Genomic DNA, 24053 nt, shown 5'->3' with positions numbered 1-24053 from the left:
GCCAGAAACTCCTGAATGCTCAGATGGACAAAGCAGAAGACCTTCTCCTGCTGGTACAGCACACACTCCTCTTTAAAGATCTGTGTGAAGACTCCTGAGTATACTGAGGCTGCTGTGATATCAATGCCACACTTCTTCAGGTCAGCTTCATAGAAGATCAGATTGCCTGTCTCACTCTCCAGCTGCTTAAAAGCTAGTTTTCCCAGAGAGAGAATCATCTGCTCCCTGGTCTCTGTCTCAGTTCTCTCAGGAAACTTGATGTTTTGCTGTTTATACTGAACCAGCAGGAAGTGGATGTACATCTCAGTCAGGGTCTTGGGCAGGTCCTCTCTCTCAGTGGCTTCCAACAGATGCTCCAGAACTGTAGCAGTGATCCAGCAGAATACTGGGATGTGGCACATAATGTAGAGGGTTCGTGACGTCTTGATGTCGTTGATTATACTTCTGGCCTGCTGTTTATCTGTGAATCTCTTCGTGAAGTACTCGTCCTTCTGGTCGTCAGTGAAGCCTCTCACCTCTGTCACCATGTCAACACACTTAGGAGGGATCTGATTGGCTGCTGCAGGTCGTGTGGTTACCCAGAGGTGACCAAGGGGAAGCAGTTTCCCCTTGATGAGGTTTGTCAACAACACATCCACTGAGGTCAACTCGGTAACATCAGTCACAATCTCGTTTTTCATGAAGTCCAGATTAAGTCGACACTCATCCAGACCGTCAAAGATTAACACAATATGGAACTCATCAAAGCTGCAGATTCCTGCTTTTTTGGTCTCAGGAAAGAAGAGATGAAGAAGTTGCACCAAGCTGAACTTTTTCCCTTTCAGCAGATTCAGCTCTCGGAAAGTGAACAGAAATATGAACTGTATATCCTGGTTGGCTTTGCCTTCAGCCCAGTCCAGAGTGAACTTCTGTGTTAAGACTGTTTTCCCAATGCCAGCCACTCCCATTGTCATCACTATTCTGTTTGGTTTATCTCTTCCCGGTAAGGGTTTAAAGATGTCTTCAGATCTGATTTTTGTTTCTGGTCTGACTGGTTTCCTGGATGCTGCTACCATCTGTCTGACCTCATGTTCATCATTGACCGCTCCAGTTGCTCCCACTGTGATATAAAGTTCTGTGTAGATCTGACTCAGAAGTGTTTTGTTTCCTGCATTAGCAAACCATTCATCCAGACACTGAAACTGCTGCTTCAGATTAGATTTGTGTTGACGTTGACACGCAGCAAGAGTTTCTGAAAGAATAAAAACAGATTAAATCAATGAGAGTGAGTAAAGAGTAATGCAAACATGTCCAGATGATTTACACCAGGGGTGGCCAAACTTTTTTGGTTGTGGGCCGCATACAGAAAAATATTAGGAGGCGCGGGCCAACAATATTAAGCGCGGCAGTTTTCACAGCAAAAAGAATTGTACCACAAAACCCTTGTGCCATCAAACATTTAATTTCTACCTCAATAATATGACACATAGTTTATTGATGTGCTCACCTATTACAATGGGTATTTCTGTATGTTTTCAAATTTTCTTTTCCTGTGCCAACAGGTTAAGACAGATAATTTAACATAACATTAGTATTAAACATTCATTCAGTATTAAAAATGTTTAAAAAATAAATTGACCAGGTCAGGGTACTCAAGTATACTGTAACCCATTTTCAATGGTTTTAAATTGAAAAGACGAAATGGGGAAATTTGTTTTTCCGTTTCTTTTTCCAAAAAAATTTGTTTTTCCGTTTTTTTTCCCCGTTTTCGTTTTTTCGTTTTCGTTTTCCGTTTTAAACTTTAAAACTTTAAAACGGAAAAGCGTTTTAGGCAACCAAACATTTTTTTTTCTTTTTTTTTTTCCTAAATTCATGGCCACCCCTGATTTACACATTCCAAACTCCATGGACTCTATTCAGCTCATTACAGAAGCAGGACCTGCCTGGGGGTAAGGTAGCTGTTGTAGAATTGGCTGTTATTACTCAACCAGGAGTTTTAGAGCTGACCAGGCCAAGGCACACCTGTGCAATAATCATGCTGTTTAATCAGCATCTAGATATGTCACACCTGTCAGGTGAATGGATTATCTTGGCAAAGGAGAAGTGATCACTAACACTAATTTAAACACATTTGTGAACAAAATGAGAGGAATACGTTTTTTGTGGAACAAGCCTTTTGTGTGCATATAAAATGTTTTAGAACTTTATTACAACTCGTGAAAAATGGGAACATATATTTTTGTCAAGTATAGTTTGAGGTGAACAGGAAGGGATATAGTAAGTAGAGCTGTACAGGAAATGATTTGCACGTTTATTCTTATTATTATTATTATAATGCGTCAATAGGAATAATTGTAAGATTGATTTAGGTAAAGGAAAAGAAGTATAGGAAAGAATATGTTAAACAATAACTCTTAGCATAAATTAATAACTGAATCATTGGATGTCTGCTAAATTTAAGTTCAGCCGAAGATAAAGTTTAAATAGTTTGATCAACGATGAGTTTCAGAGCTAACCAGGCCATGGCACACCTGTGCAATAGAGTACCGCAGGGATGACATATTTCTGTAAGCGCTTTCTGAAAATCGTGTTTAAAAAAAACATTTATGCTTCAAAAGTCATAAAAGTGGTCCTAGTTTGTGAAGATGATCTTGCTGATACATAAACTTCACTGTTTCATACATTTGTGTTATTATATTACCTTATCTCATGCATTTAACCTAAATCCCCATACACAAATCCCATTGCCTTTTACACGTACTCATTCCTGTGGTACTCTATCATGCTGTTTAATCACCATCTTGATATGTCACACCTGTCAGGTGAATGGATTATCTTATCAAATATTAACACAGATTTAAACATATTTGTGGACAAAATGAGAGGAATAAGTATTTTGTGTGAAAATAAAAAGTCAGATCTTTTATTACAACTCGTGCAAAATGGCAGCATATAATTCTTGTTCAGTATATAGAGCCCTGCTGTAATGAGTCCGGAAGTAGCATGTTGGTGCTTACGGAGAAAAGTGAATGGGGTTTTAGAATGGGGATTTTCACTTAAATGCATAAAATAAGGTCTGTGGCTAACAAAAGTTTATGGGAGTGGTAATTTGTGTGATTTTCAGAAAACGCTTCAAAAGGCATAGAGACACTGCATGAAATAGGCCACGCCCATCACGGGGGAAAGCTCTCCATTCACTTCCAAACACCAGCATTAATTTTCCTTGAATTAAACATAGCTAAAAGCTGTTGTGTGGTGGGCTGCGCAGACTACAAATATAAAAAATCGCCAATTAAAGTTTTTTTGTACTCCCGAGCAAAACAAGGAAGCCATTGAGAATTGGCGAGAAGAAAAATGTGGATCTAGCTGTCAAGGAAGTAAGTTGGAGTGTTCATCTTCTATATGATTGTGTGTGCAACATGCGACCATGCACGTGACATAGGAGAATGCCAGGATTGGGGGGGAGTTTGTGTTTACCCACGTTTTGGGTGTGGTTTCTGAATGATGACGTGCTCCGCAGTGTCTCTATAAAAGTGATTCACATTCATGAAGATTATCCTGCTGAACACAAATTGTGACTCCCATAAACTTAACCACAGAGAGACAGACTGACTGCCTGACCATGCAGGTGTCAGACCTCTCTCTAATGGTCTTGATGCCAAGGGGCTGTCTCACTGTAATAAGCAGGATAGTGTAGAGCAGCGAGTTGGTCATGATCACAAAATAAACCCCTGATCAACCTGAATGATCTCCCTTTCAGGAGGTGGAGGGGTCTTGAATCACCCTGAAAGAGTATGTATCAGTAGCTACTGTACTGGCTCACTGTTAGTACAAAAGATTACTCTGGAATCATTACGCTGTATGTTACAGGCTGTAATGTAAAACTTCAGTGAAAACACCTGGTAATCTTTTATTCAAGTCTATGGGAGAGGAGTGCAGCGCCTCCTGTGTTGGCAGGGTGGAAATGGAACTCAAGAGAGGCAGTTCAACAACATTAAGCATGGGGGGGTCTAGGCCCGGTTATGGAGTAAGGCAACTAACCCTAAATAAAATATAGGCACAAAATGTGAATACTATCAATTAGAAGCAAAGATTATTTTGATTACATCAGTATTAATAATATCAATTAGACAGTAATTAATTGTAAATAAATATAGTATTTCTTGGCTTCCTACCTGTTCTGCGTATGCGTTTGACAATGGGAATTATGACGAGCAGCAACATTGTCAGTACCACGAAGATGGTGACTATTCTCCCTGTTCTCCGTTTCCCTTCACCATCAGACTCTACAGAAAAACAACAGCAACAAATGTTAATTCAAGTCATGTTGCTTTATATTACAGCAAATCATAACAACAGTTATCTGAGATGCTTTACAAATGGTTGAAGACCAGCGTCTTTACTAAGTTTCAACCCAGCAATTTAAACAATTCCCCAACATGCATTTGGCAGCAGCAGGAAGCAAAACAACTCCTCGAGCAGACCTGACTCTAGGTGGCATCTGCCTTGACTGGTGGGTTGAGATTAAGATAAATAGAGAGAGAGAGAAAGGGAGGGAAGGAGAGACACAAGAGAGAGGGAGGGGAGAGACAAGAGAGAGAGGGAGGGGAGAGACGAGAGAGAGAGGGAGGGGAGAGACAAGAGAGAGAGAGAGAGGGAGGGAAGGAGGGAGGGGAGAGACGAGAGAGACGTAGTGGCAGAACTGCATTGTTGTTAAAGTGTTGTAACTCACTCGGGATGAGGGGGTTGCTGATGGGTTGGCTGACCTCCTCACTGACTGGGTTCTCTACCTTACAGCTGAATGTTGCATACTTCAAATCCTTCACCTATAAAACCAGTGAAATATAAGATCACAAACCACATTTAACTTTCACTTTTTAACAGAGCATTCAGATTCAGTGTCTTGCTCAATGGCACTTCATCGTCTTAAACCAGCTACTCTTGTTAAAGCACAGTCTTCTTAAGCCAACGCCCACATTGGAATCATCCAAAAACAACACACCTCCTAAAGCACATGATGTAATCTGCTGTGTTGAGAGGAGCTGCTTAGACACAGTTCACAGAAGCTGCTAGCTAAACACTTCACATGCTCACTCTCTTTCAGTGTCTTTCACAGGTTCCCCGTTGTAGCCCTGAAAATCTTTATGATATAAAACTGACCAAATCTAAAAAAAATAGTGGATTTAGTGTGTGTGTGTGTGTGTGTGTGTGTGTGTGTGTGTGTGTGTGTGTGTGTGTGTGTGTGTGTGTGTGTGTGTGTGTGCGTGCCTGCGTGCGTGCGTGCGTGCGTGTGTGTGTGCGTGTGTGTGTGTTTTTTAGTCTGAGTGAAATGTTCTCTCTTTATGGTCTCTCCTGATTCTAAATATAGCTGAATCGCTTGGTTTGACCAAGTAAAACTATTTTACAAAATGTCTATGGAAAAATAAATGGTGGAAAATAAATGGTGGATGAAACCCCTTGGTTTGTATGTCTAACACGGAAGAGGGTGTGACTTTGGCACTCTGTATTTGGGCTTGCTGCAGGAAGGGAGGGGGGTTAAAACAGCTGAAAACTAGCAGCTGGTGCAATGAATATGTTATGCAAGTTGAACAAATCATTATGGTGTATTTCTGTAAAGGAATGAATTTGTTCATCTCCTGATATTACTAGTGGACTCGGGTTCTCAAAATGGGGTCTGGGGAACTCCAGGGGTCCATGAGAGGGTCCCCAGCAAAAATAAGGATAACTTAATGTCACTATAATTCCATCCACAAGTAACACAATGACTGTTTTGGTCATGGTCTTCATACACTTTCTGTAATAAAACATCTAAAAGCTCAAATCTTTACAGATGGGAGTCTGTGGTCTAATTTGTGTCAGTTGATGTGAAAAGGTTTGAGAACCAGTGCATTAACTAACTGACACATGGACAGAAAGACTCAGAGGTACAAACACTGTCAGTAGCATTTATCATTACCTTTGTAATGATCATTTGGTGTTTGAGTAACTCTGTGGAATTCTCTCTGGTGTTGTCTTTCTCCCAGGTGTAGCTGACTGGTTCAGTGTCTGTGGTGATGTTTGAGTCACAGCTCAGAAGACAGCGAGTCAAACCAGCATCACACAGTGTAGAGATGGAGGGTTTAGAGACAGTAGCTGTTGTTGATGGAGAGAAGAGGAGATCACTCACATGCACATTGTTCTTTCTCTGTCTCAATGCAGACAGCTGGAAAGAGACAGAGACACTCGCACACTTTGTGCACATAATGTGCACTTAAAGGGATAGTTTGGATTTGTTGGTGTGAGTTTGTATGAGGTACTTGCATACAGTTTGTGTACTACATTTATGTAGCCAGCCTGGTCCCAGTTTGGACGTCAGGAAAGTAGAGCTGTCTGCTTAAGGTGAAGGAGGCCATGAGAAAAATACATGAAGTGGTTCAGGTGCAGGTGGTGCAGCAGCCCCACTTCTTCCCCACTTAGCTCCACACCTGAAGATTTCAGCTAAAAACACGGTGTAAAAGACACTTTTTCAAGTGAACTTGGTATCTGAGGGCTTGTGGAGTCTTGGATTACACCAGGTGAGCAGTATGGAAGCATTTTTTTTTTTATATACGTTTTTGGTTGCCTTCACACTCAGCAGACAGCTCTACTTGCGTGATGCGGCCGGTCTCCATTTCTCCAAACTGAAACCACGCCGGCTGCATTCTACTGCATGTAGTACACTGACTGTATGCACGCACCTCACATAAAAGAACTATCCCTTTAACATGAACAAACATGTAACATGGAGGGAGGGTTTCGGCACAATGTTAATAGATTGTATAAACATATCCATGTAGCCACCATGATTGTCACCATTTTGAAGCCTTGAGTTTGGCATTTTGACCATTGCCATCTTGTTCTTTTGTTTTGCCAGACAGAGCTGCCTGCTATTGGTCCGTGATAGGTGAGCTGCGAGATCACTGGACAGGTGACCTGTCAATCACACCCCAAACAGGGTTTTTTCTGGTTCAAAATGAGGCAGAGGTGGTACTAGAGCCGATATTCACCGATTACTGATATGGCTGCAGAGTGCGGACATAGTGAATTTTTGAGCAGATATAGACCTTTTCTATGTGGATTGTGCACCGATATGACTATCTGCAAAGCTACTCAGAACGCTGCTTTCTTGAACAAATAGGCCAACTTTATTTAAAAAAAAAATTAACATTATGCATTGTCAACTTCTGGAAGTGAGCACTGAGGAAATAAAGAATATAAATATCATAGCTAAATAAACATCAGTAGCCAACAGTTACTGTATGTTCAGTATAATTGCAGTATACTTGCTGACCATCAGTGAATAAAGAATGTAATAAAATAAAATGTCCTGAGATCTACTGTGCACAAAAAGCTTTGTGTATGTGTTGTGAATTGTCTCAATACAGTTAGCTTCACCAAATGCATGACTTCATTATGAGTCAAGTGAGCTGTCTGTGTAAAACCATGCTCTCGCAGGCTCTTGCCAGTCACTTTTTTTCTATTTTGTTGTGCATCTAAACGTGTCTTTGGGGTAGGCTACTTCCTTACATTTAATTTAATTTTCAAAATAAACCTATTATCACTTTCAATGGCTTATGTGTGCTTTAGATGTGTTATTTTGAAAGACTCCGACCAGAAGTCTTATTGTTGTTGTCGCTAGCGGACATGGGTAGTTGTAAGGAGCCGATGGGAGCTGCTAAACACAGTCGCACTAATGATAAGAGAGCTGATATTCCCTCGAAAACATATTTTTCCTGGTTGGAAACAGCATTAAGCAGCAGGACTGCAGACTGTGCTTTCAAAAAGGCTCTTTATCGTGAGCCGGAGCACGTAGCTGCACTGATGTCTGATAACGTTATTGTAGCTAAGCGGAGGCTAATGGGCACGGCTACATTGCAGTTTACCATCTCATGAACAAGTGGCTGTGAAAAGGCAACCAGCCAGCCTTCATTTGCAAATAAATACGCTCGTATGAAATGGTTATTTGATTGAAGGTTTAGGGGGCAAATTAATGTCTATATCTAACGTTACTTGTAAAGGTTGCTGAGCTACTATTTCATCAGCAAGCCACAAGTGCAATGCTTGTTAGCGTTTTTGCCAGTATGGTTTCACATGTCAAGAGCTGGAGGCGGAGCTAAATTATATGGAGGCGGCCGCCTCGTAATTGTCTATGCAGGAAAAACCCTGTCAAAGCATCGTCTTTTCTCTCGTCTATTTGAGGCTTAATTGGACCATAATTTACAAGATGAACATCATGCTGTATTAAACATGCAGTATGTAATTTTCTACCACTAGGGGTCTCAAACTCAAAACAATATCAGAAGACGGCGTGTCATGGCGTCGTGCAGTAGTGTGGAATTCATGGTGGAATTATGCGAGCCATTTTATGAGATTAGGATTCCCTCAGCAGGTCGGTTGGAGCTTGCAGGGAACGGAAAGGGATTTTCTTCTGCTGCCGACCACGCCTCTTGAGTTCCGGTTGCACCACATTGAGACGGGGCTTCTGCCCCCAGAGGTTAGGGGGGGGGGGGGGAATCCTGGGGTGGGGGGTGGGAGTGAGGATGTTTTTTTCTTTTTTCTTTTTATTGTCTGTATTTTGGTTTGATTTCCCCCTTTTTTATCATCACTGTTGCTGGTGGTTCACTGGCTATTATGATATGCAATCATTGTATATTATGTTTGTCACTTATAATTTTGAATAAACTAAAATATTTGATTTAAAAAAAAGAGTTTAACCGATGGGTTCCCAGATTGCTTCTTTTAGTTAACTCCACTTGACATTTTAACAATCTCAGCACATTTTAGCAATTCCCCCACTTTCTCTTGTCAATGAGAGAAGTGTAGCCCAGCTGGCCCAGCCTGATAGAACTATCCTGATAATACTGTGATCCCATACAATCGTATCAGTCTGAACCATTGGTCTGGACTGTCACTGGACTATCAGGCCCCCACAGTGATTTCAGTGGGCAGGAGTACTTGCCTTGACAGACAACTCCTTCAGCCAATCAGCGTCACCACATGCAGTACAAATCCATCCATCTCAGAAGAACAAGAAACTCAGCTGGTGCATAGTGGTCATGTTTAATTGTTGTTATTGAGTCTATTTCTGCAAGAACTGCACTTATGGCTGTTTACCCCTCATTGCTTTTTCGGGACACGGGAGACACCATTACTGTTTAGCCAGCATCTGAGCAGCGGCCCTGATTGGCTGAGTAGCATCACATGGGTTGCCAGCACAACCCCGAATGGCTGACTATCATCACATGCGATTATTTACAATGCATGCAATTGGTCTGTGAGGCTGGTGAACTAGTACCGTAAACTCTAGAAATGCAAAGTTGAATAATAATCAAAGATTTATCAGTTATAGGTCTGGGTCCAGACACGGACCGCGGTCCACCATTTGGTGATGCCTGATCTAAAGGATCAATTGTAATTTGCACTCAAAATTCGGCTGCTCGGAGTCCTCTCTGAACTTCCCTACAGCTGTGCAACAATCTCTGACACTGGGGTCAACTATCGCCAAAAGACTCATTCTGAAGGAATGGAAGTCCTCCTCTTCACCTTCTTTTCAGGTGTGGCTGAGGGACACAATCTCTGTTCTACAGATGGAGAGACGCACGTCCCTGAGAACCAATTTGCTTAAAAAGTTCTCAACTATCTGGGAACCGTTTCTGGCCTACTTTGACGAGGTTAAGAATGACCAGTGACTGAGGTTAGGGGTGATGGATGGCTCGCCCGGCTGGAATCTCATGGACCCCTTGCGTGGGATCCCATGCACATTATCTCTTACAAACACATAAGCACCTTATGCGGCTGATAGCACCCCGTTGTAATGTTGAATGTCAATGATGTATTTTTCTTTCCTTTCTTTTCCTGTGTCTGAGCCTGTCTTCTTTGTATATTGTTCTATCAAAAATTGAACATAAAATATAAAATAAACAGCATAGGGCATCACCACCCACCCATGGACAGTCATTCATGGGAACATTGGTAGTTACTCTTCAGGAACTGCTTTAGATTCATTTTAAAATGCTTCCAACTACAATCCTGTTTAATGTGTGTGGGCAGTGAGTTCCACATTTTATGCTCATTTTATGTTCAGGGTTTACGAAAAAAACAGTCAGAACTCTTCTCTCTCTCCTCTCATATCGTGATGAGCAGCCTTCTCTTCCAGTTTTCACCTCCAAGCGAAATCGTCTTTTTCCTATCAGGTATAAAGCTAGCATCAAATCCTCTTTATCTTCCCTGTTCCCTCTGTGTCTCCGGTCCGGATCTTCCTCCCGTATCTATGTATATAATTCTCTCCTGATATATTTCGTTTATATTTTTTATCGAAGTATCGATATTCACTTTTCTAATGATTCCTCTCCTGTCTAACATTGAGTCTCGGCTCTGCTTTACTGTGTCTCCAGCAGAAAAATGATGTTGCTGCCTGTCACACTAATGCTGCCTTCATGGGCTGTCAGAAATAGCAAGCTTTACATATAGTTAAAACCAAGTGGTGAATTCAGGGGAAAACCAGCCACAACTCCACATCATCCACTTGAAACTGGCCAAACTGCAAACATAAAACACTTACAGATGACTTTGAGATGAGTCTCGCTGTTGATGTTGTTGTTGATCTCTGCTGTGTATGATCCACTGTCTCCTCTGATCAATCCTGTGATCCTCAGCTCTCCAGTTGAAGTGTTCAGGACACCACGATCTTCAAATATGCAGCAACATGGTTGGGGTTAGCTTCTCAACAGAGTTCTTAACAGGGTTAGCTTCTCAACATAGTTCTTAACATAGTTAGGGTTAGCTTCTCAGCAGTGTTCTTAAGATGATTAGAGTTAGCTGGGGGCTCGGCCGGGAGAACCACAGTGCCTCGACTCTCCATGCACTGATGTTCCGGTCCCTGCGGAGTAGTTCCACAGCAGCGGGTTGGGGTTTCTTGGACCCGTCCGCTAGCAACATTGCAGAGGAAGATTAAGTAGTCAGATCCGTGAGTGGCTGCTGCTGGGATACAAGCCGAGGCGTAATTAGCCTCAGCTGGGTCACCTGGGCGAGTGTGTATGATGTTGTGAGACCCCAAACACCCAACGACCCCAGGTTACATCACTGATGATGTATCCCAGTTGCATTTAGAAGATGTGGTGTGCAGTGTGTCGGGTTAGGGCATATTGCACAGCGAAGCCTGGCCTCCCCTTTGCCAGGCACATCTATCAGATGTATGATTGCAGCTTATCAACCAGTTCTCAACCATGATCTGAAAATTATTTATCCAAGAAAGCTGACTAAAAGCACACAGTTGTCCTGTACAGCCACAACTTTCTGTTAAAGTGCCTGGAAACCAAACATAAATATATTTAAATATGTATTTTGAGTTTGTCACACCATGGGAAAAACTGTTACTAACCACCCATTTAAATTTGAACAGAATTGAATGTCACCAAGTATGTAAAATTAGGAGCTGCACTCTCTATGTTCTCAATGTGATTGTATGCTCTGAAGGCTGTTCTGGAAGCGTGTGACTGGAAGGTCATTGGTTCAATCCCCAGGACCGGCAGGATAAATCTGGGTGGGGAAATTGAAAAGGCAGCGCTTGCCCCTCTCTCATTACCACCACTGAGGTGCCCTTGAGCAAACCCTGAACCCCAACCGCTCCAGTGGAGCTGATCAGTGGCCAGCAGATCAGACTGTGGTTGTACTGGTCAGCTTCCAGGTATGAATGTGTGTGAATGTGAACAGGGCACTCCTGAAAAAGAGAGCATTGGTCTCAGTGAGACTCCCCCTGTATAAATAATGGTAATAAAAATTAAAATAACACCAAGTTTGAAGTCAATCAGACAAACGGTTCTCGAGATAATCCACTTTTGTCTACCTACTGAGCTGAAAATACAACACGATTTTAATGTTTTATAGGGGTATTAAATCATGGTTAAAAGATAAACAACTTTGTTCTCACACCTAATACACACGTAGACCTCTGGTGGTACTCTGTGTACTACGTCTGTATTTTGTGTACATCCTTGTCAATGCATTATGTATGTATTTACTTTTGTGTTTTATATTTAGGGGTTCAAGCCCTGAAGGGGCTGAAACCCTATTGTTTTTGTGCCGGATTATTATTCTTCTTCTTTTTCATCTGCCCCGATGCAAATTCCCATGAGTTGGTAAATGGTAGAGACCTGAAATTTGGCCCAATGACAGATATTGTTGGCAGGTAGCTGCTCATGAAAGATTTTTCGAATCGGCCTGAAGGTGGCGCTATAATCGACGGTTTTACGTTAAAGGCCATAACTTCCACGCCGTTGGTCCGATTTTCAAACTTTTTTTTTCCAGATGTTCAGGTGAACCTGCTCTACAAGTTTGCCATAAGGACCCTCAATGTCTGTCTGGAAAATTTTTGAGATATTTGGAAAAGTTTGGAAAACACATTTTTGACATCTCCTTCTAGACCGTTGGACCGATTTGCACCAAAATCGCCAGGAAGCATCTATGGAGCAAGCTCTACAATGCTGAATTTGGAATTTTTGAAATCTACTTTCGTTTCGGAGATATTGATCGTTAAAGTTGTGAGAGGGCGTGGCCTCACAGCTAAATTGTCATAACTTCATGACCGATTAAGGAATCTTCACGAAACTTGCTGGAGATCTTCGGAGACCATCCCAGACCATGCGTGTCAAATTTTGTGCAATTCGACCAAAAGGGGGCACCATAAACGCCAGAAATGGGCGTGGCTTAACACAAAAAAGGCTGTAACTCCACACCTGTTTGTCCAATGATCGCGAAACTTGTCCGATATATCAAGGAGGATGTCCTAGTCAGAATCAGAAGCTTTGTCATCTGCGCAAGGCTTGAACCCCGCCCATCGCCGCTTGCGGCTATATTTGATTATGTTTTTGTGTGTATGTATTCCGGGGTGTATTTTAATGTAAACGCCGCCTGTGGACAGGTGTTGAAAATTAGTGTTCCGCTATAAACACTAAACACTGTGTATCTGGTTGTTGTGCACATGTATGAACTTACATCTCTAATGCTCTCTGATGTCCATATCAAATAAACTTAACTAACTAACTTTTGTGCTGCCAGTAGGTGGTGCTATGAGTATGTGTATCTCAGAAATTCGGCACCGCACTCCGTCGGGTTCCCAGCAGTGCAGTCCCCAGGTTTGAAGTCGATCGGACGAACAGTACTCTAGATAATCTATTGTGTTGCCAGTAGGTGGTGCTGACACATGTCTGAATTGCATGACATTTATTTGACACTGCACTCTGTTGAGTCCAAAGCAGCGCACCCTGCCAAGTTTGAAGATGACAAGATTTTGTCTTGCCAGTAGGTGACGCTATGACTATGGACACCTCCGAATTTCAGCAGTGCAATCCGCCGGGTTCCCGGCAGCACACTCCCCCATTTAAAATCTAAAACATTGCTGTAGCGCCACTTTATGGCTGCATTTCTCCCCCTAGCCGGATTCATGTCAGACCCCTGAAAAGTGTTTTGGCAAAATTTGGAGGAGATCAGAGCAATTACAACTCGCCTTACAACTCCGTAAGCCTATGGACGGACGGGCGGACGCAGACACACACACACTAGTGTTAATAAAAAAGTTTGAGCATTTTATTCTCAGCTTAGTCAAATAAAACCATAAGTATTTTAGTCTAGTTTTAGTCAACAAAAACTATTCACATTTTAGTCTAGTTTTAGTCAATGAAAACTGTTGAATCTGCTGATGCGCTTGTACTAGTAATTGTAATTCGAAGCAGTGTTGGCAACTCTTTCCCGGGGGAAAGTAGCTAATGGTGACTCTGCCCACCCGGGCCAGCGTTAGCGTACGGCAGTAGCAACGACAAGTGGACTGTATTTATAGTCCCTGCTCAGCCCGCAGCTGAGGGGAGAAGGAGGGAGGCTGGCTGTGCTGTGTGGAAAGCACTCAGACTTCTCTGGATATAACGTAGACAAGCAAGTAGGTGTACATTTTGGGAACACAATGCCTCGTACACATATAGATAAGACCCTTAGCTAAGACTGGGTGGGTTCTGTTGTAACTACTGTAATGTTTTTAAGCTAAATGTCAGCTAGATCTATGATGCTGCAGCACAAGGACCTGAATTGCTGCATTGAGCGGGGGAAACAGTCTATAATTAGTGTTAAAGGCCCATTCCGTCGGTTCTGGCGAGAAATAAATGTGCACAAAGTGTTTTTTATGAGTGAATGCGCCTTGACATAACTTAAAAATGGCGACCAGGGCCGTTTCTCTCCGACCAGCCGTTCAGAAGATACATGGAAATACCGCAGTTTCGAAGGGGTTAGCATTTCCCGCCACAGCTAAAGGATGTGACGTCTGCGCGTTCATGAGCCTGCCTCTTGTCCTGGCTCCGGCTATACGCGGCTAACTAATAGATTTAGCTATATTTATAGAAATTACCACCAGCCCCACTAATAACGTTACTGTCTTGTGTTGATAATGAATCTAACAGTTGGAAATATGCCTAACGTTAGCCTACTGTCTGTTATGCTTACGGTACATTGTTTGACTGTTCAGTTTGGTCAAGACGTACCGGGGGAGAAGGCTCTGACTGCAGTTAGCTGCAGTAGGACTGCACATAGTAACGTTAGCTTGATGCTAATCGCGGCTAACTAATATTAACACATTGAGTGCCAGCGACGCCATATGGCGTCAAGAGAAATTTACCGTACGCTGCCAGCGACGCCAAATGGCGTCAATAACTCCAAATTGTTTTTTTGACGGGGGGGGGGGGGTGTCGATCTAAGCCTCTTACATCGCCTCTTACAATATGAGAGCTATTGAATGTGTCTAACCTATTTTACAGAACCCTTAGGTGGCGACAGCGCTCTCCAGATGAGAGAACGTGGAGTAAAACACACAGAAGAAGTCGTTGGGGAAAAGGAAATCGCATCGCATCCGTCCGTATGCAGCTGCTTCATTGAAGCATAACGTAGCTGTGCCTGCAGCAGCCAATCTGCTGTCACAATTGAGCACCTCCGTGTCCGCTGCTACAGCCCATCCGCATGTGGAGTTGTTATTATTCTCAACTGGAAGCATGGGAGCTGGTGACAAATACACGCGGCTGTAAAAAAGCTGGATGTAGCGGACTTTTCAGTGCAAGGCACACGCAGAGCAAACGCACTCACAGCAGAGCCCAGAGAGACACTCCTCCCACAACGGGGGGGGGGGGGGGGGGGGGCACGCAGGGCACTACAGCATACAACAGACCCAGGCAGCTGCAGCAGGCTCGATGCACAGAGAGCAAACAAGCTAGAATAGGCTATCTGATGCCCACCAGCAGTAAATCAAGACCAGCAAGAAGGTGTAGGGCATGGGGCACTCAATTAAAATTCTAAGAGGTCCAGATAGAGAAAATGTCCTCAAGCGAAGGTCCGGAACATTGAGCTTGCGTTATGATTCAGTGCCATTGAACTTAGGCTACTTCAATGATTGCAGTAGCCTAATGGTACAACGTCTGTATGTAGTCAATGACTGACTGTTAAATCAAAATAAACATCAATAATGTTCATTTACAGTTTTCATATTTAACTGGATTAATTATAAATAACTAGCCTACACTAATAATAAATACATGTTATTTTCTCATTTCAAGTAAAATAATGGCTCCATTTAGAAATAACACAACAGAGTGCTTTGGGAAAATTTGCATCTTAAAATAAAGTGCTTTAATTTTAGAAAAATAAGTTCCCCCTTGTCTTCCTTTTCTTAACTCCATTTCACATTTTATCAGTCAGGCTCTCAGCCAACAAACCTCCTTTTCTCTTGATAGAAGTGAGCACTCTGTCTGTGCCTGCCTGCCTGCCTGCCTGCCTGTCTGTCTGTCTGTCTTTCTATCTATCGGTCGCTCGCAATGCAAACTTTGCATGCCGGTGTGTGTGCGCCCTGGATTTGAGTGTGTGTTTGCTCATGTGTGGTGCTTCCATAGACAGCTGGTCAGGATCGCATCACACTTCACGAGACATACTGATTTTGAACTGCTCGTGAGACCAATGAATGAACATGAGTCTGCCTGCTCTGGATTAAAACTAAAGCTTTGTTTTCGCGGTCTACTCGTTTCTTTTGAGCACGCGATGTGAAATACTTCTCTCGCATTTCTCTGAGTCTCACCTCTCCTCCGCCGTGTGTCAACTCTCCCGCAGCAGCAGCAGGCAGAATCGATTCGCTTGTTGATTGGCTGAGTAGCATCACGTGTGATGATTTACAGCGCATGCATTGGTCTGTGAGCTTCCTGACAGATAAACCAGTACCGTAAAGGCTAGAAAAGCATGTGCCGGTTAAAATAGAAATGCTCCGTGAAAATGTAACTATTCACTGATTTGTAGGTTATAGGGCTCGGTCCGGATAGGATGGCGTCTGGGTCCGGATGCGGACCGGAGTCCGGACTTTGAGGATCGCTGGTGTAGGGTCTGCGCACGCAGGGGCCAGCGCTGCTGGTTGCAGCTAAAAAATATTATTTGGCCAAACAAAATTCCTTTGTTTTCACTCTTTTATTGAAGGAAATTATTTTTGAGGTGTCATTACATCAGAAAATATTAGCAATGAGTCAATGATGTGCTTGAAATGCTTCCTTTCACAAAAGGCTGAATATCTCAGGTTTCTAGAAAAAAATGGCTGTTTTTGGTCAAATCAAGCTATCTTCTCCGGCTCATAACTAAAGAACGGAAAATGGGATCAATAAACTTTTTTTTGCAGGTGATAGAAGAGAGTCTCATCGTTATTTGTGCGTGTTCAGTGTTTACATAGTAATTATTAAAGAAATTATATGACTGTTTTAAAATGCATTGCGGCCTATGTGGCACAGTACAGCACCTTTTGCCCAAGGGCCGTGGCACTCAAAGTGTTAATTTACATTTATATAAATTACCACCGAGCTCCACTAATAACGTTACCGTCTTGTGTGGATAATGAATGTAACAGTCGTAAATATGCCTAACGTTACTGTTATGCTTATGAAACATTGTTTGATTGTTCAGTTTGGTCAACTCCAGGCATTAGACGGTACCGTGCATACAGGGGGAGCAGGGTTGTTCCTGGCTCACGGTAACGTGAATATCCTATCCATTTCCCCACAGCCAACGCAAGCCAAAACACGGCCAAACATGCCACAATAACGTCCGATAATTCATCCAGAATCCTTCCTGGGCATCTCGAGGCTGATCTGACCGATAAATTGTCCAGGTTGCCGTTTTCAAGTGACTTTTATGAGTTAACGTTACACAGCAACCAACACCTCCGCGTGCGCCGTGCGAGTATACGGTGCCCGCATGTCAGCTCATTCACATGCTGCCTGCAGTTACTCTAACGGCCACCGGCGTCAGTAACAGTGACAATTGACGGAATGGGCCTTTCATTTTGTCGTCTATTTTTAAATTTAGCCGTAGTCTTAGTCCTGTGTCAAATATCCTTGTTAGTTTTTATCATATTTAGTCAACCTCATCCTCTTTTTGTTTAGTCAAGTTTTAGTCGACTAAAAGTTTGAGTATTTTAGTCTTGTCTTAGTCAATGAAACTAAAAGTCCGAACATTTTAGTCTTGTCTTAGTCTTGGGGAAAGAGGTAGTCGACTAACATTTTCCGTCATAGTTTTCTTCGACGAAATTAACACACACACACACACACACACACACACACACACACACGATTATCGCTTGGTGGTATTCCAGCCTGGTGTTGTGTGTGTAAGTAAATGGTAAATGATAAATGGACTGCATTTATATAGTGCTTTTATCCAAGGCGCTTTACAATGTGCCTACATTCACCCAAATAAGGTGTGTGTGTGAGTGTAGTGTTAATTTCGTCAACAAAAACTATGACGAAAAATGACTATGACGACTACCTTTTCCCCCAAGATTAAGAAGAGACTGGGTGGAGAAGAGGGGGTGGAGGGGGGGGTTGATCGGGCCAATGAATTGAATCTGTTCTTCAATAGATTTGATGTAGCTGGCCCGGGGGCCCCCCCCCCCCCGACTCTCCTGACCGCAGCACTCTAACAGCAGCCCCCGCCATACGGCTCCCCCCCCTCTCTCTCCCTCTGGCTCCGGCTGATGGCCCACCTTCCCCCCCCCCTCATACCCCGTCACCCAGAGACGAGGCCACATCCCCCCTCCTCCCCCCCCCCCCCCCGAAGGGCTTCAGAGCTGATGATGCCACCCCCCCCCCCCACCCACGCTGACCATCACAGCGGACCAGGTGAAGAATCAGCTGAGGAGATTACACACGAGAAAAGCAGCTGGCCCAGATGGCGTCAGCCCCATGGTGCTCAAAGCCTGTGCCCCCCAGCTGTATGATGTGCTACAGCTGATCTTCAACAAGAGCCTGAGTCTCCAGAAGGTCCCTGTGATGTGGAAAACGTCCTGTATCGTTCCTGTACCGAAAAAGCTTAGACCCAGCGGCTCCAATGACTACAGGCCGGTAGCTTTGACGTCCCACATCATGAAGACCCTGGAGAAACTCGTCCTGGAGCAGCTCAGGCCTATGGTCAAACCATCCCTTGACCCCCTCCAGTTCGCCTACCAGCCCCGACTGGGAGTGGAGGACGCGGCCATCTACCTGACCAACCGCGCCTACGCTCACCTGGACAACCCAGCCAGCACTGTGAGAGTCATGTTCTTTGACTTCTCCAGTGCGTTCAACACCATCAGGCCGGCTCTACTGGGTGAGAAGCTGACGGCGATGCGAGTGGATGCCCCCCTGGTGGCCTGGATTGTGGACTACCTGTCTGGCAGACCACAGTATGTGCGCCTACAGAACTGTGTGTCAGACAGAGTGGTCAGCAATACGGGAGCTCCACAGGGGACAGTCTTCTCTCCCTTCTTCTTCACCATCTACACCACGGACTTCACCTACCAGACTGAGTCTTGCCACCTTCAGAAGTTCTCTGACGACTCTGCGATAGTGGGATGTATCAAAGATGGTGATGAAGATGAGTATCGGGATGTGGTGGCCAACTTTGTCACATGGTGTCAGCAGAACCACCTGCAGCTCAACGTGTCAAAGACAAAGGAGCTGGTGGTGGACCTGAGGAGGGTCAAGGCTTCGGTGACCCCTGTTTCAATCCACGGGGTCAGTGTTGACATAGTGGAGGATTACAAGTACCTTGGAGTGTACATTGACAACAAACTGGACTGGGCTAAGAACTCTGATGCACTCTACAAGAAGGGGCAAAGCCGTCTCTACTTTCTGAGAAGACTGAGGTCCTTCAACGTCTGCCGGACCATGCTGAGGATGTTCTATGAGTCGGTAGTGGCTAGTGCCTTCCTCTATGCTATTGTGTGCTGGGGCAGCAGGCTGAAGGCGGCGGATGCCAACAGACTTAACAAACTGATCCGTAAGGCCAGGGACATTGTGGGGCTGGACCTGGGCTCTCTGACTGCGGTGTCAGAGAAGAGAACGTTATCCAGGCTACGCTCCATCATGAGCAATGACTCGCACCCACTCCATGGCGTGTTAGTCAAACTAAAATAAATCATTCCTGCCTGTGGCCATCGGCCTATTTAATGCCTCTCTTAAAAGAGCACCTCGGAGACGCTCATTCTCCCTGAGATTGAGCCAGCCGATAGGCTAACTGGAAAAGTGTCTGGCTGAGCCACGTTTAACGTATAGGGCAAGCCGAATAATAATACAGGTTCAGTGTGCAATAAAGATAGGCTAACTGGAAAATGTGCCTGGCTGAGCCACGTGTAACGTATGGGGCAAGCCGAATAATATAAGTTCAGTGTGCAAGAAAGTCAATTGACACGTAAGGTATACTTACTCTACGTATTTGCTTACTTAGACGTACTCCACTATTTTGCTCCTATCGCATTAATACTGGTTAACGTTTATACTGTTTATACTGTTTATACTGTTTATTCCATGCTATGTTGTGTTTTATTCTGCTTATTTTACTACTGCACTACTATTGTGTATTTATTTTAGGCTATGTGTGTTTTGTGAACGAGCAACTGTGACTTGTCCCAATTTCCCCCCGGGGATTATTAAAGTCTTTCTGATTCTGATTCTGATTCTGAAATGTTCAGACTTTTAGTTTCATTGACTTACGAGACTAAAATACCGTAAATTCCGCACTATAAGCCGCACCGGAGTATAAGCCGCACCTGCAAAGTTGACTGTTTTTTACATATATAAGCCGCACCGGACTATAAGCCGCGGGTGTTTTAATGGTATTTTTTTTATTTTTTTTATTTTTTGTTTATTGTGTTTTAATGTTTAATTACCATATGTAAGGGTTCATGCACAGAGGGGATTGTCGGGAAAGAGATGGCTGTTTGAGGAAGCTCCCATTTATTAACATTTCAACAAAACAATATAACACAACACCACCTGTGTTGTGTTATGTTATGTTATGTTATGTTGTTAAAAGAGGGCAAGAGAGGAAATTAAAACAGAAGTGGATTTATAGTTAGAAAGAGTGCTAAAAAAGAGAGAATTATTATTATTATTTATTTATTTTTTGAAAAAATCCATAGATAAGCCGCACCGTTATATAAGCCGCAGGGGCCAAAACAGGCCAAAAAACGGGAAAAAAGCCGCGGCTTATAGTCCGGAATTTACGGTAGTCAAACTTTTAGTCGACTAAAACTTGACTAAACAAAAAGTGGATGAGGTTGACTAAATATGATAAAAACTAACAAGGACATTTTACTACAGGGCCTACTGGGCTAGACTACGACTAAATTTAAAAATAGACAACAAAATTAACACTAATAGACTGTTTCCCCCCCTCAATGCAGCAGTTCAGGTTCCTGTGCTGCAGCACCATAGATGTAGCTGACATGTAGCTGTCTTAAAAAAATTACAGTAGTTACAACAGAACCCACCCAGTCTTAGCTAAGGGTCTTATCTATATGTGTATGAGGCATTGTGTTCCCAAAATGTACACCTACTTGCTTGTCTACATTATATCCAGAGAAGTCTGAGTGCTTTCTGCACAGCACAGCCAGCCTCCCTCCATTCTCCCCTCAGCTGCGGGCTGAGCAGGGACTGTAAATACGGTCCACTTGTCGTTGCTACTGCTGTACGCTGACGCTGGCCCAGGTGGGCAGAGTCACCATTAGCTACTTTCCCCCGGGAAAGAGTTGCCAACACTGCTTCGAATTACAATTACTAGTGCAAGCACATCAGCAGATTCAACAGTTTTCATTGACTAAAACTAGACTAAAATGTGAATAGTTTTTGTTGACTAAAACTAGACTAAAATACTTATGGTTTTATTTGACTAAGCTGAGAATTAAATGCTCAAACTTTTAGTCGACTAAAACTATGAGGTTGACTAAATGATACAGACTAACAAGGACATTTAACACGGGACTAAGACAAAATTGAAAAATAGCTGACAAAATTAACACTAACCAGCTTAGTAGCCAGCTCAGTGGCCTTGTGGTCTGAGTGTCCGCCCTGAGACTGGAAGGTCGTGAGTTTGATCCCCGGCCGAGTCATACCAAAGACTATAAAAATGGGACCCATTTGCCTCCCTGCTTGGCACTCAGCATCAAAGGGTTGGAATTGGGGGGTTAGATCACCATATGATTCCCGAGCGTGGCGCACGCTCACCGCTCACCGCTCCCCCAGGGGATGGGTCAAATGTGGAGAACAAATTTCACACATTGTGTGACAATCAGTGGGACTTTACACTGGAACGATTATAATTAACACTGAAACTAAAAGTCTGAACATTTTAGTCTCGTCTTAGTCTTGGGGAAAAAGGTAGTCGACTAACATTTTTTGTTATAGTTTTCGTCTACAAAATTAACACTAGTAACAAACCAGGTTACAGTGCTCTCTCCACCTACACAGTACTGAATGCATCTCCAATAAATCTAAAAACCACAGTAGCCTACCATTCAGCAAACATCTGAGAGAACAACTTGACCCTCCCACCCCCTGTTAAATCCGAGCTTAAGTCAACCACTGTGTCTGAGTTTACCTTTGAGTTTGTAGGGCGTCACCTCCTTTCCAAACCAGATCATGGCCAACGCCTCTCCATGTTTCCAACGTATGGCTGTGATGGAGCCAGTCACAGAGGACAAGTCTGGCCTGAGGACAACACTGCCCCCTAGTTTCCCGTAGAGTGTTTCTCCTGCAAAGACAAAAAGTATGGAAGCTGTGACATTTAAAATTTGAGTGTGTGCTTTAGCGGTGTCAGGGGGGGCGGAGCAGCAATGCTTCAGCTAAACATCCAACCTGGTTTTAGACCTAAAGGCCATTTTGACTGTATTTAGGGGTGCACCATATGGAATTTTTTCAGCCGATACAATAACCAATAAATATCTGCTTCTCCTGGCCGATAACCGATACGATAACCAAGAATCATTTCACGTTTTTGTATTAAAAAAAATTCTATGTTATTGCCATAACTTGGAAACAGGTTGGTAGGCCGGGTATAGGTAGATGGATGTCTGAATTAACCACAACTCTGCCCTTAGAAAAAATCACATATACCATCAGGGGTAAACAGGAATTGTATGACAGCATTTGGGGCCCTTTCATTTGTTATCTAGAGAGGACAGATGTGGCCGACATGATGGAAGCACCTGGGACTGTTTGAAAGATTGACTGTTTTTGTTTTCATCTGCTTTTTTTGCTTCTTTATTCCATTTGCTCTCTATATTCCATTCTATGTACCTGTACATGAGTCAAGATGTAACTGAAAAAGTGTAAGTTAAATTAGTCAGCCCCCAGGAGAATCATGGTCTGTATGTCGGTGTGTTTCTTTGTTTTGTTTGTTTGTTTTTCTGTTGTGCTATTGTGGGGAGGGGAGGGAGGTGGGATATGTATGGGATGTTTGTATTGTAATTTGTATGGATGTTTAAATGTGTTAATTGAAAACAATAAATACAATGTTGGGGGAAAAAAATTCTATGCATACTTGGGATAAAAAAGAAAAAAGAGTAGTGAGCAAAGATGGATGATAGGCTAAGTAGGCTTCCTGTCTTTTACACACAAAATGGCTGCTTTGGGTGGAATGTGAAATAGGTGGATAGCCTAGTGTTAGAGAATGGAATTTCCACTCCTCATCCGCTAATGTATATACATAACAATATAAACCAAATGAACTTGAAGCCAGGAGTCCAGGAAGACTCCTGGCTTCAAGTTCATTTGGTTTATATTGTATTGTATATACATACATATACATTAGTGGATGAGGAGTGGAAATTCCATTCTCTAACACCTAGTCAATACAAAAATTACATAAAGGCATTTATAGAACCGAAAGCCTATGGCTGCTAAGTCTGCAGATAAAACACAATGACAAAAGGCATAGTAATTTAGACTCTTATTGTCATGTTACTGTCTGTTCGAATTTTGCATTGGGGCCAGTTCTATTCAAGTGAATGGGTCAGGCATGGAAACCATCATATCTGTGTCATTTCCCTTTATTATTATCATCATCATCATCGTCATCATCATCATCAAGCAAACACAAGAGCGCCAGTGCATCTGATGCACTCATGCAGTACGTAGGCTACTCGTCTCATCTGCAGAATGAAATGTTCAACAGCTTGCTGCCTCATCTGCTGCTCATATTTGGCACATTCTTGTCAAATATTTATTTGATAGTAAAACCAGAAATCCCAATATCGCAGGTGGTGTTGCTCCATGGTTTGTGTTTTCGGATTCACTTGTGTTGTTCAGTCAGCCCTCAGCCAGGCAAGAAGCCTGCTGGAGAGAGGAGAGATTTCCCTTCTCTATTCTGTCCAATAGACGAGTGACTGTTTCGACCACGTGACATTGTTTAGAAAGTTTGGTGGCTTGTGACAAATTGCTGTGTGAAAGTGAACCAGACCAAATGAAAATCACAACAATGTTGCAACTTTACCCCCCGAATCGCACCGAGTCCACCAGCTTATTATGTGAAAGAGACCTAGATCGAGACCAGTTTTTTTCAGGGTTGGAGTAACAGCGGCAGTTGTGAAGGCGTAGGTGACACTGCCGTGGGACAATGAGGAGTTGAAGAGGTTAGTGAGGACAGGAATACATGATTTCAGCAGGGGGGTGGGGAGCGGGTCGAGGGAGCAGGAGTGAAGCGGGAGAGGTGGGGAGTTCAAACGGCCGGAGCGGAGT

At 43.3% G+C, this 24053-nt stretch overlaps 1 protein-coding gene across 1 annotated transcript in view; it reads right to left on the bottom strand.

Moving 5' to 3' along the window:
* The window catches only part of LOC310791616 (NLR family CARD domain-containing protein 3-like), a gene marked incomplete at both ends in the record, with an annotated part of 53543 nt that overhangs the window by 5752 nt on the left and 23738 nt on the right, over positions 1-24053 (bottom strand). Inside the window, 5 exons of the mRNA XM_083653280.1 lie at positions 123-1231; positions 4155-4265; positions 4712-4805; positions 5936-6111; positions 21916-22068. Coding sequence (XP_083509406.1) covers positions 123-1231; positions 4155-4265; positions 4712-4805; positions 5936-6111; positions 21916-22068 — 1643 coding nt within the window. The remainder of the gene's footprint in view (positions 1-122; positions 1232-4154; positions 4266-4711; positions 4806-5935; positions 6112-21915; positions 22069-24053) is intronic.

Source organism: Poromitra crassiceps (assembly GCF_964638095.1).
Source record: "Poromitra crassiceps genome assembly, chromosome: 16".
In the NCBI taxonomy this organism is placed as follows: Eukaryota; Metazoa; Chordata; class Actinopteri; order Beryciformes; family Melamphaidae; genus Poromitra; species Poromitra crassiceps.
The sequence above is the reverse complement of the archived record's forward strand: the minus strand, read 5'-3'. Positions and strand labels throughout refer to the sequence as shown.